General features: G+C 40.0%; 1 protein-coding gene and 1 long non-coding RNA gene across 2 annotated transcripts; both read right to left on the reverse strand.

Annotated features, from left to right (window-relative positions):
* Nucleotides 1-819: 819 nt before the first annotated feature.
* On the reverse strand, nucleotides 820-3,877 carry LOC110874080. Its single transcript, XR_002555619.2, has 3 exons — nucleotides 2,161-3,877; nucleotides 1,381-1,468; nucleotides 820-1,282 (listed from the first exon to the last, which is right to left on the reverse strand). It is a non-coding gene; the product is annotated as an uncharacterized LOC110874080 (long non-coding RNA).
* Nucleotides 3,878-6,459: 2,582 nt separating this feature from the next.
* LOC110877123 lies at nucleotides 6,460-9,787 on the reverse strand. The gene is made up of 2 exons (XM_022125277.2): nucleotides 9,652-9,787; nucleotides 6,460-7,952 (listed from the first exon to the last, which is right to left on the reverse strand). The coding sequence occupies exon 2, from the start codon at nucleotides 7,948-7,950 to the stop codon at nucleotides 6,754-6,756; it is 1,197 nt and encodes a 398-aa protein (XP_021980969.1). The 5' UTR covers nucleotides 7,951-7,952; nucleotides 9,652-9,787; the 3' UTR covers nucleotides 6,460-6,753.
* Nucleotides 9,788-13,901: the final 4,114 nt, after the last annotated feature.

Below are 13,901 nucleotides of genomic sequence, written 5' to 3' on the forward strand. Positions count from 1 at the left end.
CGAACTTTATAACCGCCTTGTAACCGCCGTCTAAATAACTTTAAACTAGTGATAATCAACCCTTGCACTTCTAGTCAAACTTTGATCACACAATTAAGGCCAACATTCACCCCCCCCCCCCTAAATGTTTATCCAAGTTTGATTCTTGAACTTTGCATGCTTCTTCCTGGGCAAACTTTAATCCTGGTGTATGCGTCACACACTACACCAAAACCTTTGCGGCCTCATCCATGTATACATATGACTATGCAAACCATTATGTTCCCGCGATGATTCCATCAACAATCTTCAACCCTGCAAGTCCTTAGGGAATTCTCCGACCCGAACACCGTCTCTTGCGATTGATCTTTGTGATGGCATCCTCTCTTCCTTCTCTGTATCTTTTCTCCTTCCTGGGCAATCTCTGGACCCAATGTCTTTAACGATATGCGACTTTGGGATCAACTTCTTGGGAGATTTGTTAATTGGTGATTTCCATGAACGAAGGATGGCTTCCCCTGCGCATACTTACTCGACCCTTCCGCTGCCCGACCGCACTTTCCTCCATTCAGACCTATACCAACATGCTCGGTTCGCCCGACGATTTCCTGCCTTCCCTCAGATGATTCTTCCGAACCGCGAAACCCTTGCCTTGATTGAAGAATTGAACCCATGATCTTGATTCTTTGACCCTTGGCTCTGATACCAATATAGATCCCAGGAGACCATGAATTTAACCCATCAATCAAGAACAAAATAATAATCGAACAAAGTACAAGAAGAGAGGGATTAACCCTAATACACAATCGTATTCATAAATGAACAACAGAACCTGATTGTTACAAGATGCAAGATACAAGATTCCAGATTACTAAAATACAAACTAAAACTAAACTATTTATAGACTTCAATGGGTGCGAGTGTAGAGTCGTGTCCTTTCACGAATAGTCACGTCGCTAAAACATGTGGTTGAGAATGATTCTGAAGAGTTACGTCTCTTGATCCAAAAGTCACGTCTCTTCTTGTCTTCCTTGTGGCCGTCGATCTAGAGGTGTGTCTCCAAGAGACACATCGATTTCTTGAGTGGTGGTTACAAACTTCTGAAATGACATAATCACCCCCCCGAACTTTATAACCGCCTTGTAACCGCCGTCTAAATAACTTTAAACTAGTGCATAATCAACCCTTGCACTTCTAGTCAAACTTTGATCACACAATTAAGGCCAACAGTAAAGAGCTCCTATCAGCTGGACTGCAGGGATCTTTACAGGAAAACTAAACTAAATGGTGTAACAAACGCCACCTGCAATTAAAAATTTAACATGCATGAAGAAAATAAATCTTAATAGAGTTAATAAATAATAAATTGAAAGTAATAATAATGTGTGAAGGGTGTCTTACGGGGCCATAAGGCCATCCGAAACCATGACTTTGGTTCCCAAGCTGATCCCCAGGTACTCTAAACGACCTTGCCATGAAACACACCTATCTGAGATTTAACAAAAAAATATTAGTAATAAGTAGAGAAATTTCATTGAGTTTACTACAATGTCTCTGTGTACTTTGTAGGCCAAGTTACATGAAAGGAACGGTCTACTGAGTCACAAAACTAGAGTGGGTCAAGTTTTGCCGTTTTGTACATTTAGGCCATCCGTAGTCATAAAGCCCCTTGTGGGGCGTTATACGGCACATGTCATGCCACGTCACACCGGGGTTTTATGGGGCGTTATATCACTAGAGCCCGTAGTCATAAAGCCCCTACCCATCATTACCTAATTATTAATTTTCAATTTTATTAATTAATTATAAAAACTTTGAAAACATCCCCCATACCCGGCGCTATATGCATGGCGCCTCCCCCCTTTTTTTGTCTCAAAAAGCCCTTCGTAGTGGTGTTTGGGGCTTTATAGGGGCTTTATGTGGGTGCATAGCGCCCCACTACACAAAGTCTTAAAGAAAACTTCTCTTGTGAATAACTCTCACAACAGCTATCGGAATATACCCATTTAGATGCATAAAACTATATGAAACGTAAATGTATGTTGGTACAATTCTTTCACTAGTATACCACAATATAAAAATGAAAACATTCTAAAAAATCACAATCTTCTACCACATTAAAAATCATAAAAAAAATAAAATAAAGAAATTACACGAGGTTTCTTATTCTAACTATCTTACCTTGAAATCACCAAAAGTTGATCAATCTGGAAAACGATAATATTTGAAAACTGAAGTCACAAAAACTTGATGAAATCACTTGAACCTGCTCAATTGCTTGAACATCTACTAATACTTGTGCTTCAACATTGATTACCTGAAATCACAGACATAAACATTCTCTCCATCTCCCAGCACCCTCTTTCTCTGCATGTTTTGTAAAGGCTTCTCCAACCACCCCTTCTATCTTCTATAGGCTAATTAACATGAGCAGTGGCGGAACCAGAACTTCTCTGTCAGGGGGTCATCATAAGCTTCCCTTTTCTACCGGCTACAACTAGAGAGTCTAAAACATGTTTTTTCCTAGAAAAATCTCATATTTTACATATAAAAATCTCACAAATTTCTATGTCATGGGGGTCAGCGGACCCTCTTGACCTCCCTCTAGTTCCGCCCCTGAAGATGAGTTAAGTTTTAAGGATATAGTTTTTCCTATAATACTTGAGATTAGCTTGTTAAAGATCATAAGACTATGGACTTATTTAGAGTGATGACACACTTATTATATTATTATAATTGTTGACTTATATTAAAATTTCCCTTGCTTTATTTTTCTTGTAATGTCTCAAAAGTGTTCTGAGTACAAAGTATACAATAATTAGCAACCGAATTCAATATGTTGTATTGATTAGTTTTTACAGATGAACTGTCCATGTTTTGTTGGAATCAAGGGTTTTTTAGCTTATAATTGAAAATAAAAATCAAGTTTCATATTTGTTTCATTTGAGTCTCTTAATTTTTATTTTAACAAAAAAATGAAAAAAAAAACCCTTTGATTCCAACAAAACATGGACGGTTCGTGTATAAAAACTAATCAATGCGACATATTGAATTCGGTTGCTAATTATTGTATACTTTGTACTCAGAAAACTTTTGAGACATTACAAGGAAAATAAAGGAAGGAAAATTTTAATATAAGTCAATAATTATAAAGTGTGTCATCACTCTAACTAAGTTCATAGTCTTGTAATCTTTAACGAGCTAATCTCAAGTATTATAGGAAAAGCTATATCCTTAAAACTTAACTCATCTTAATTAGCCTATGGAAGGGGTTGTTGTACCAACGAGTCAAGACTGTCTAGTTTAGCTTTACATTCCAACAGCTTGTCATCCAAATTCTTTGTCACCCCTGACTTTTGCGGAAGCGTGGGTTATTGGTGTGATTACTTAATACCATAGTAATCAATCATAACAATGCTATATGATAAAAACATAGGTTTGTCATCCATTACATAAGTGTAAAACATAACAACATCGTTTTAAAACATAGACTTCAGGTTCAAGTTTTACAAATCTTACAAATTGATTATGAGTTAGACTCGTCAAAAAGTTATTGAGTAACACCAAGGTTTGGAAGACGTGTCTCGTCCAGGAATAAGACACATTAACCAAATCAAAGACCATGGATGACAGCTTTATTCTTAACGCAACATAAAAACTTCCAACGCCCGCCAGATCCACTTATAAATTCCCTGAAATACATGTAGTTTGAAAAATATCAACAAAAGTTGAGCGAGTTCATGTGTTCGTTTGTGTGTATGTATAGGCCTTTGAAACATTGTAAGTATGAATGTAAGTCCCTGGTATGTAGCAATAAGGAAAAAGAGATCATCACTGGGTTGCAAAGCCAATGGTATGTGTGAAGTGATGCAGGAAGACTCAAACCTAGCAGATTTCGTACCGGGCATCCGGCTGTAAGACATAGTCACTGTTAGGCCTCCTAATCCAAGATCTCACTCAGCTAAAACAACCAACAGGTGTGCGGAATCCACCTGATGATCAACCACTGTAGATGAAACACAAGAATGCAACAATTTGAGAGAGAAATCAAGAATACACTGAGTATTCTTGATGAAGATGAATGACGTCACTCACACAAAGCGCCGCCAGACAAAACACAATGATTAGGGCACAAAAATTCACACAGAAATCGTTACCTTGTCTATTCCATATAAAGTTATATATACAAGGTGAAACCCGGACTTTCAAGACTAACTAGAAAGCTCGGACAAAACAAATAGCACAAAGCTCAGAGCTTTTGCCACAAAACTCAGACAAAAGCTATATCTATACAAAACTCTGACTAAATAAATCCTTCCAAAACTTGGACAATTTGTCCCTAGGAACTTCTTGGGACTAAACTTTGCATAAAACTCTGACCAAGAAATTCCTTCCAAAACTTGGACAAATTGTCCCTAGGAACTTCTTGGGACTAACTTTTGGACACTTGTACAATAAAGACCCTAAATGTTGGAAGCCTTGCACTTATCACCAAAAGTGCATTAACAAACCCCCCCTTGATCAGTGCATGGTCTTCATTGAACTTGAGATCTTCAAATCCTCTTTGAAAAGTCGCTACCTGCCCAGACCTTGTTCTTCACACAGAACTGGACCACCTTGATGAACTGGTCCGCAAGAACACGATCTTCTGCATTGTATTTTAGGGGCAGGCGACGAAGTTTCTTCAAGTGTGCTTCCCGCAAGTTTGCGAGCCAAATCGGATCCAGTATCTTAGCAATCTCCTTCGACACATTCTTCTCAGTAATCACGGCTTCCCCAGTTTTCCCATTGAGATACCAATAACCTATTTTATCAAACTTATTGAGATCGAACTTTCGCATAGGTATTTCACGAAGGCAACTCGATGGAGGGTAAACCACTTTCCATTCCTCTTTACCAGTGAACTTATTTAGATATTTAACCCCTTGACCGACTGCTGGCTTGAACAGCTTCCACTTGCTCTCACGACTCTCAGCAACCAGATGAGGAATCAATCCTCTGATACTAGCCACGCTTGTATGGTTGTTGAGATCAAGTTGAGCAATGTGATGAAGATCACGTGCTGGAAGAGTCTGAAGATCCTTAGCCCTAGGCCTGAAGTACTGAACTCCATCGGTCCTTTTAATCATCACCAAGCCGTGCTGCTCGTCGAAATCCCAACTATGAATTTGACCCGAGTACTCGCCTTTTGTCGATAGGTATCTCTTCCTTTGCGTGTCATCTGGAAGAACCCTAAACCATCTGCGAGCTGCCACACTGACTTCTTCGGGAACTCGTATTGGGTTGAAGATTTCTTCAGGCATTTCAACACCAAACACAAAGCTTCAGAGAATATCGTTGTTTACCGGCAAGGACTCATACTCAATTGTCTTCCCTTTCGCAGTTTCAATAAAACTGAACTTGCCAGCCAAGTCGTCGTCTGTACGCCAATCCTCAAACGTTTCCTCAACCACTTCTCCAGGTTCCAAAACTAATTCAGCAACAACCTCTACAGGGCCCTTATCTCCCCCTGCAGCTGCACCTGAGGACTCCCCCTCAACATGAGCCAGAGTCGCAGCTTCAGGAGCACGTGCACTCCTTGACTGCTCCCCCTGCTTTGACGCGTTGGGATCCTTGTCCTTATCAAGATCTTCTCTGATTTTCTTAAGTTCATCCATTTTGCACTGAGCCTGGACCTGAAAATCAGAAGCCGAACTCTCCCCCTGAGCAGCAAGGAGTGATACGAGATCTGTCACGATCCCGATAAGACAATCCGAAGTACTAACCAAGGTCCGTTGTCGAGCAGACGTCGATGCCTCATGAGCTATGAACTTACCCAACTGAAGGCTCTGATCCTTGGTTAGACGAAAAAGCTGAGCCATCTGTTGCTCTCGTTCTGCATCCCTTTTCTTCAAGAGATCAATTTCATTCTGCAGCCTAGAAAACTGAGTCTTGTGTTGAAACATGACCTTGGCTGCATCCTGAAACTTGTCACGAACAAACTCTTGAAAGTTCTGCTGTTTACCTGAACTGGATGGTCTCGAAGCAGAAACTGAAGAAGATCTAGGAGCAGGAGGTCTTGAGCCAGACGGCTGAGCCCTGGATGGCCTAGGACCTGAAGATGGTATCATTGGAGGACGTGAAGAACCTTTCTTCCGTCGTACTGTTGGCGGATTTGAACAATAAGCGGTCCTTGGACCTGTCCTCCGTGTCTCTGGAGCTGGAAAATCAATAGGAGAACTAGGTTGCGCTGGCAGAGAGGAATTTCCTGATACGGCAAACACATTGCCCGTACCCTTTTGAGATGATAACGACTCAAATAGCGGTACTACAGGAATTGGAGAAGACATAATCGGCGTTACCGGTTGAGAAGAAGTAGTCACACTGGTAACTTCCACAAAGGAAGGAAATGGAAGCGGGGAAGACAGTGACGGAGGAGCTATAGACAACTCCACATTAAGAAGACCTCTTGAGTCTGATGGAGCAGAACTGGATGTAACTGAGACTGAAGCAACCATCGGACTAGAAGACTGAAGATCCGAAACAGCGACACGTTGTCGCTTATATGCCCTGAAAGGAACTGGGACACGAACCGTATCAGAAACATGACGTTGACGGTCCTCATCATCATCATCATCAGAAGAGCTATAAACAATGGAATCTAAATCATTTGCTTTGTCATTCCATCTAGCTAGGTGAATACCCCAATCGAAGAGGGACCGAGAGAAGCAACCTTTGCTCGAAATAACTCAAGCTTTCTACTTTCGGGGGGTGGAAGACGATGTTGAAGCTCTTTCATACTAAACTAAGATATACTTTTTCGGATGGCATATCATCAAACAATTCATCCACAACAGCATCCTCCATAGGCCGTTTCCCTTTTTCAACTGTACGGGAGGACGGACATGCATCTAAAGCAGCATCAAGCTCTAAAATCACATCATCAGTTTCTACAGCAACCTCTGTTGCCGAAGACGTAGAAATTGGAATTTGAGCAGACACAGCTTCTTGAAGAGAAGTAACAACAACTGGTTCAGAAATCACAGGTTCTTGAACAGGTTCAGGGTCCGGAATAACAGCCAGTGGTTGTTGAAGATCAACCTGAGGTTGAACAACCACGGGCTCTTGAGTATCTCCAACAAAGATGTGATCTATACCATCTCTAATGTTTAACCATTGCAAATCAGCTTCTGGATTGTAGTTGTCTTGAAGGATAGCACCACACAAGGAAGTCGGAACTGGACGTGCATCAGTTCTTTTGGACCCGTTAACCTTCGCACAATCAGTGAAGATACGATTAGGCATTGGTGCTAAAGCGTACGCAGGCAAAGTTCCTTCGAATGAAAGATTCGGCAACAAATGTCGAAAGATAAGACAAAGGAATCGAGGATACAAAATCATCAATCGCTTATCATTTGCCTTCAGACCGATCTGGTGTTTGAGAGCTTGGAAAATCATTAGAGAGAAATTGTATGGCTGGTTGTAAGGTAACCCAATCATCCCAGACACAAGATCATTACTCATTGTATCAGTTCCCGATTTTCGTGGAGACAAACACTGCATCAACACATGAAAGAAGAATCTCCACTGCCCAAGAAACATTGCCTTGGAGATCTCCTTTTTATCAAAAGAATCAGCATAGCCGAAGGATTTAACTCCACGTTCTCGTATTTGACGCACATAGCAAGTGTTACCATGATCTAAGTTACCAAAACGGAGAGCCGCACGAATAACCGCCTCTGTGATAACAATAGAACTCCCAGAAACAGTGGCCTCGATAGTATCATCAACAACCCGAGCTGAACGCCAAAAATCATCAATATACGCTTGCACTAGATGAATATTTTCTGAAATCGCGAAACCAATTCTTGAATTTCGAAGAAAATGAATAATATCAGCATATGCGGCTCCACCACGAACGTTCACGTCCAGCAATGCAATTTGATTATGACTTCGATGAAACTCACGAACCGGATGCGGTTGTTCAGCCATTTCTGTTGAAAACAAAAACACAAACGAAACACATGCATCAGTTATAGTTGTCGAACAGTTAAAGAAGTTAATCATTTAGGTAACACATAGTAATCATCAATATTCAATTCCGGGCAGAATTTCAGTCATATATACAAACACACAGTGAATAGACATAGTCAATGTATATAAAATCAAGCCTCGGCTAATTTAACAACCAGTTCACATATATAGAGGAGACCCTAAACTGTGAGTTAAAACTGACAAATGAAAACAAAACCTGCTCATGACAAACAGATCTCATTTCCTTTCAAATTAACTAAGAGTACCCACAACTCAGATACATGTTATAGAAACTCGGTATAAATCTCGGACTCATTTAACTCACATTCACTCGGACCAAACACGAGATTTATAATCCTCGGATAAGATCCCAAACCTCGGAACCCATTAAAAACTCAGAACTGCAGTGGACTGTTAATGAAACTCGGAGCAAAAATTTTGACTAACCTCGGACCATGAAACTCGGAATTAAAATTGCTGCACTTCTTTATAAAACTCGGAATAAAAGTATATGGTCAACCTCGGAACTGTGTCATCTGGTTGCTGAGAGATCATTAGTAAAACTCGGAGCAAATGAGACCAAAAACCTCTGAGCACAACTGGTTGAACCACTGTGGCTGAATAGATACTAGTTTTCTTTTAAAAACTCGGTGCTGTAACATTTTGATAAACTCGGGACAGTGTAATAAACCTCGGACTGCAGCAAATTAAAAAATTTGGGACATACTGTTTTGGTCACAACTTGGAAACACAAAAACTCGGACCATATCGTTGGTCAAAAACTCGGGAACGTTTGGTCTTGAAAAACTCGGAACCAGACACTAATAAAGCTCGGCTGCTGCAGAAACACGGAGGACTAACCTCGGCTGCTGCAGAAACAGAGGCAACTCAACCTCGGACATTTTAAAAACTCGGGCATTTTTTAAGAAAAACCTCGGACAGACCTGCAGTTTCAAAACTCGGAGCAATGTAACAAACAAGCAAACCTCGGGAACCAAAAACAGATTCCGAGTTGAAACTTCGGACAGACACGATGCTTGTAAGAACTCGGAACGGTGATCGCTGTAAAAACTCGGAGTCACTAAACAATTTTAAAACTAGGAACTTCTCACCGAATCATGTCTTGATCTCTCCGAACTTACGGAAGAGACAAAGACAGACCCTCGAAGATTTTAACACAAAATAAAAAGAACACATCTTTCATAGAGAATCAAAAAGGTAAAAATTCAAATTTTTATCATCTTCTTCCTACACAACCCAATTTCGCGCCAAGAACATCAAGAACTTTGTTCAAACATATTCAAACAACCAACAATTATGTGACTAACTAGACAATATCAAGAACATTTTTACACCAACATTCAACGAATCAAGGCTCAAAACAAACCAAACAAGCAATTTTCTACAAGATTTATGAACCTCAACTTCAAGAACACCAAGTTCTTGAATCTAATCTCAAAACCCCCAAATTTTCTACAAAACCCTAACTTCAAACAACTCAAAATCAACACATGAAATCAACAATTTGTAAGATATCACAAAGATTTAAGCATGAATTTATCAAGAACTATGAACACTAAGTTCAAATCAAGCCCTAGAAACCCAAGAAAACTTACCAAACAAGATACCATGGAGATGTAAGAAGTAAATGATACATACCTTGAAGATGAACACACAAGTTGAAGAGAAGAAGTAGAAACAAAATGGTGAGTTGGAGAAGATGCGAACACGGTTTGAAAGAAATAAAAACTCAGAGGTTTGAAGAATGAGGGATGAAGGAGACAAGACAAAGGAATCAAACCATATGGAATGAAAACCTCGGTCCTATATTGGGTTATAAAACTCAGACCCAACTGACTAGGTAAAACTCGGACCCACTAAAAGTCGGATTTTTTTTTTAATGAAGCTTTGGGTTTTAAAAGTCTGACCCACCAAAAGTCGGACCAAAATAAGTTTAATTCTTCACCTACACCCCCAAACTTCTCTCAATTTAACGAATAAAGTCTGACCCACCAAAAGTCGGACTAAAATAAGTTTAATTCTTCACCTACACCCCCAAACTTCTCTCAATTTAACGAATAAAGGCCTAAAAGTTTTTAACTTTCAACAAAAACCATTTTTACCTTTCACCTAAGATAGAAAAATATCACTACTTGGAACAAGGAATTTTTCGATTTCCATACCTGATGAATTTTCTCACAAACACCTAGGAAAATCTGACACGACCGATTTTTCGTGAGGAAAACTTATTTTAAGCTTACCAAATTTGTGTTTAACACCTTATTAAATAATTTTCACAACCCTAAAGTATTTTTAATGAGTTAACTCGCACATAGAAACAAGAAAGCAAAATCTTTTTGTGGTTTTTCAATTTTTGACTGAAATGGAAATTAAACCTACGAACGTATTTACACTAATTATCTTTTTGTGAAGTCGGAGCAAAGGAATCATATCGGTTTTACTGTCAGTACCCAACACAAGAACCATAGCACTTTAGCTTAATTTTTTTTTTTTTTTAGTATGATGTTGACAGTTCAAGACATTCAACGGTATTGTGGTCCACTTAAGTTTTAGCACGCTTTCGAACACTGTTTTCGAGATATGGAATTAAGTGTATTAAGCTGACAGTAACTATGTTTACCCACCTCAGAATATACTCCCGTATCAAGGTATGCGCGAGAGATCATCTTACTGGTGAGTATACCATTTATCATCTGTTTTTGACCTATAAGCTAATGTGAGATACTCACTTATTTGGATTTCAGATGCAAAGGGCACAGGAGCAAGTCATTTGTGATAGAATCACTTATTGAAGATAGACTTGACTCCCGCAAGATTTTGTGGGACATGTGATTGTTTATCACTTATTTGGGTCGGATGCATCATGTATTGAAGATATTTACACGTGTGTATGGTATCATGGAAGATCTAGACTTGCGTCCCCGTTGTTTTCCGGTAAAAGAAACAACCATGATACCCAGACGATAAACAGCATAAAGACTACGTATCTCAGAACCTCGGCAATCTATCAAACGAAATTACGGTACCAAGACCATATATCCGAGAGATGCGCCACACGAGTTACGCAGTTCATTATGTTTATATACCAAAGACAGGTTCTTATTTACGCGTAAAACCTACCGATGCAACGTATAATGAAGCTGTCACATTTAACAGTTAATCTCATATATATATAGCCATAGTCCTGCACCAGATACGACTAACCGATGTACTATCATTTCCCTTATATCTCAACACGACTTCATTTTAAATTTTTCAAATGTTTTTGTATTTTTCTTAAATTTATCCTACAACTAGGTAAAATATTTTTGTAGTTTTTCAATTTTTCGAAAGCGGTAAGAACTGTACAGAAAAGATAAAATAAAGTATCTATGCAAGTTTAGAAAGCATTTTACTCTGGGTTGATCATGCCAATCATTCGGACCAGATTTTCAAATCTAGCCCGATCGAATGTTTTCGTAAACAGGTCGGCAAGATTATCCAAGGTGTCTACCCTAACCACTTCTATTAAACCCTTCTCAGCACAGTCACGAATAAAGTGATGCCTAACATCTATGTGCTTAGTGCGTGAGTGATTTACTGGATTGTTTGTTATGGAAATGGCAGAGTTATTATCGACAAGGATAGGAGTTCGAGTAAAATTCAAACCGTAGTCCCTCATTTGCTGCTGAATCCACAAAACCTGAGCACAACAGCTTGAAGCAGCAATGTACTCGGCCTCGCACGTGGATAGAGAAACAGCAACTTGCTTTTTGCATTTCCAAGAGACAAGACGATTTCCAAGAAGTTGTGCGCCGCCAGAGGTTGACTTTCTATTCATCCGGCACCCTCCGAAATCTGCATCAGCATACGCCATCAAATCCAGACCACCTTCAGCTGGATACCACAAACCAAGCTTAGGCGTCCCTTTCAGATATCTGAAAATACGCTTGACTGCTTTCAAATGAGACTCCTTCGGAGTTGATTGGTACCTAGCACACAAACAAACAGAGAACATAATATCTGGTCGTGAAGCAGTAAGATACATCAGTGAACCTATCATTGCTCGATATAGAGTCGGATCCACTTCAGGATCTTTCACATCATCGGATGAAAGCTTGAGATTTGTCGGGAGAGGCGTGTCATAGGGTAAGCTATCTTCCAGTCCAAATCTTTTGAGAATCTCGTGGACATACTTTGTCTGATGCACGTACATCCCGGTTTTTTCTTGACTCACTTGAAGACCTAAGAAGAAAGATAACTCGCCCATCACGGTCATTTCAAACTTTGACTTCATCACCGTCTCAAACTCACGACAAAACTCTTCATTTGAAGAACCAAAGATTATGTCATCAACGTAAATTTGCACGATCAGAAAATCTCCCCCTTTCTTCAAAATGAACAGTGTGGAGTCGATTGCACCACGCGAGAACCCATGCTCCAAAAGATGTTTTGACAACGTCTCGTACCAAGCTCGAGGGGCCTGATGGAGACCATAGAGAGCCTTGTCTAACAAATAGACCTTGTTGTCTAACCCTGGAGCTTCGAAACCCGGTGGTTGGGACACATGCACAGTTTCATGCAATTTCCCGTAAAGAAAGGCGCTTTTCACATCCAACTGATAGACTTTGATACGCATGTGTGCAGCAAAGGCTAGAAACAAACGAATAGCTTCCAGTCTTGCCACCGGTGCATAAACTTCTGTATAATCAATCCCTTCCTCCTGATTGAAGCCTTGAACAACCAACCGTGCTTTGTTTCTGACAACGACACCCTTATCGTCTTTCTTGCACTTGAAAACCCATTTCGTGTTGATTGCATGTTGGCCTTTTGGAAGATCGACCAAATTCCACACCTTTAACTTGTCGAACTGAGCTAACTCTTCTTGCATCGCCTCACACCAAGAATTATCCTTCAGGGCCATCTGATAGTTCTTCGGCTCTATCTGAGAGATAAAACATTCATGCAGGCTAAGATTGTAGATTTCTTCTTTCTTGATAGCAGAGAACAGAAATTGCATCTCTGAAATACTCATTCGCGTTTGCACTCCAGCGTTTGGATTCCCAATAATATTATCAACAGGATGATGAATATTTCTTCTTGGAACTGGGATTGCCGGAGCTTGAAGGTTGTTTCCCAAATTTGATTGAATCTCCCCCTCAGCATTTGCATTACTAGAAGAAGCTTGATCATTACCAGAAGACGCATTAGCATTTGGATATGCTGAAAAGTCAACGTATAGATCACCACTTGTAGTTTGAGCAGCTGCATTGGGGATCTGCTCAGCAACAACATCATTTACGGTCGAAGAATCAGCGACTGGAACATTCGAAGACACATTAGTAGGAATACTTGTTCTCCAACTCGCATCCACTTCATCTTTGTTCACAAGATGTGTGTATACAACCTCCGAATCTTCTTCTGAAACATCAGGAAGATCAAACGAATCAAACAATTTATCATAATCATATCCGCTTTTGGGACCGAATTCGGACGGTGGAGGATCAAAACTCAAAGGAGTTATGTCAAACACGATCTCCACTATTCGCTTCTTGATGTTATAAACGCGTTTGTTTGGAGTTCCATTGGCATAAGCCAAAAAGAACCCAATTTCACCAAAAGGCTGAAAACCAGATAAGTTCGGCTTCCGGTTTTCAAGAAATTCATAACACGTTTTAACTTCTCTTTTGACAGTAAGCACATGATTTAACACATAACATGCAGTGTTCACCGCCTCGGCCCAGAAGAAAATTGGCAATTTTGATTCAGAAAGCATAGTGCGGGCCGCCTCAATTAGGGTACGATTCTTCCGTTCTGCAACTCCGTTCTGTTGAGGAACATATGGAGCGCTGAACTGATGAATTATTCCCATTTCCCGACATAACTCATCCATATGCTGATTTTAAAAC

The sequence above is a fragment of the Helianthus annuus genome, chromosome 9 (assembly GCF_002127325.2).
Source record: "Helianthus annuus cultivar XRQ/B chromosome 9, HanXRQr2.0-SUNRISE, whole genome shotgun sequence".
Lineage (NCBI taxonomy): Eukaryota > Viridiplantae > Streptophyta > Magnoliopsida > Asterales > Asteraceae > Helianthus > Helianthus annuus.

What these genes read in the sequence shown, in the direction of transcription:
- LOC110877123 (XM_022125277.2), bottom strand. Translation starts at nt 7,950, where the DNA reads ATGGCTGAACAACCGCATCCGGTTCGTGAGTTTCATCGAAGTCATAAT.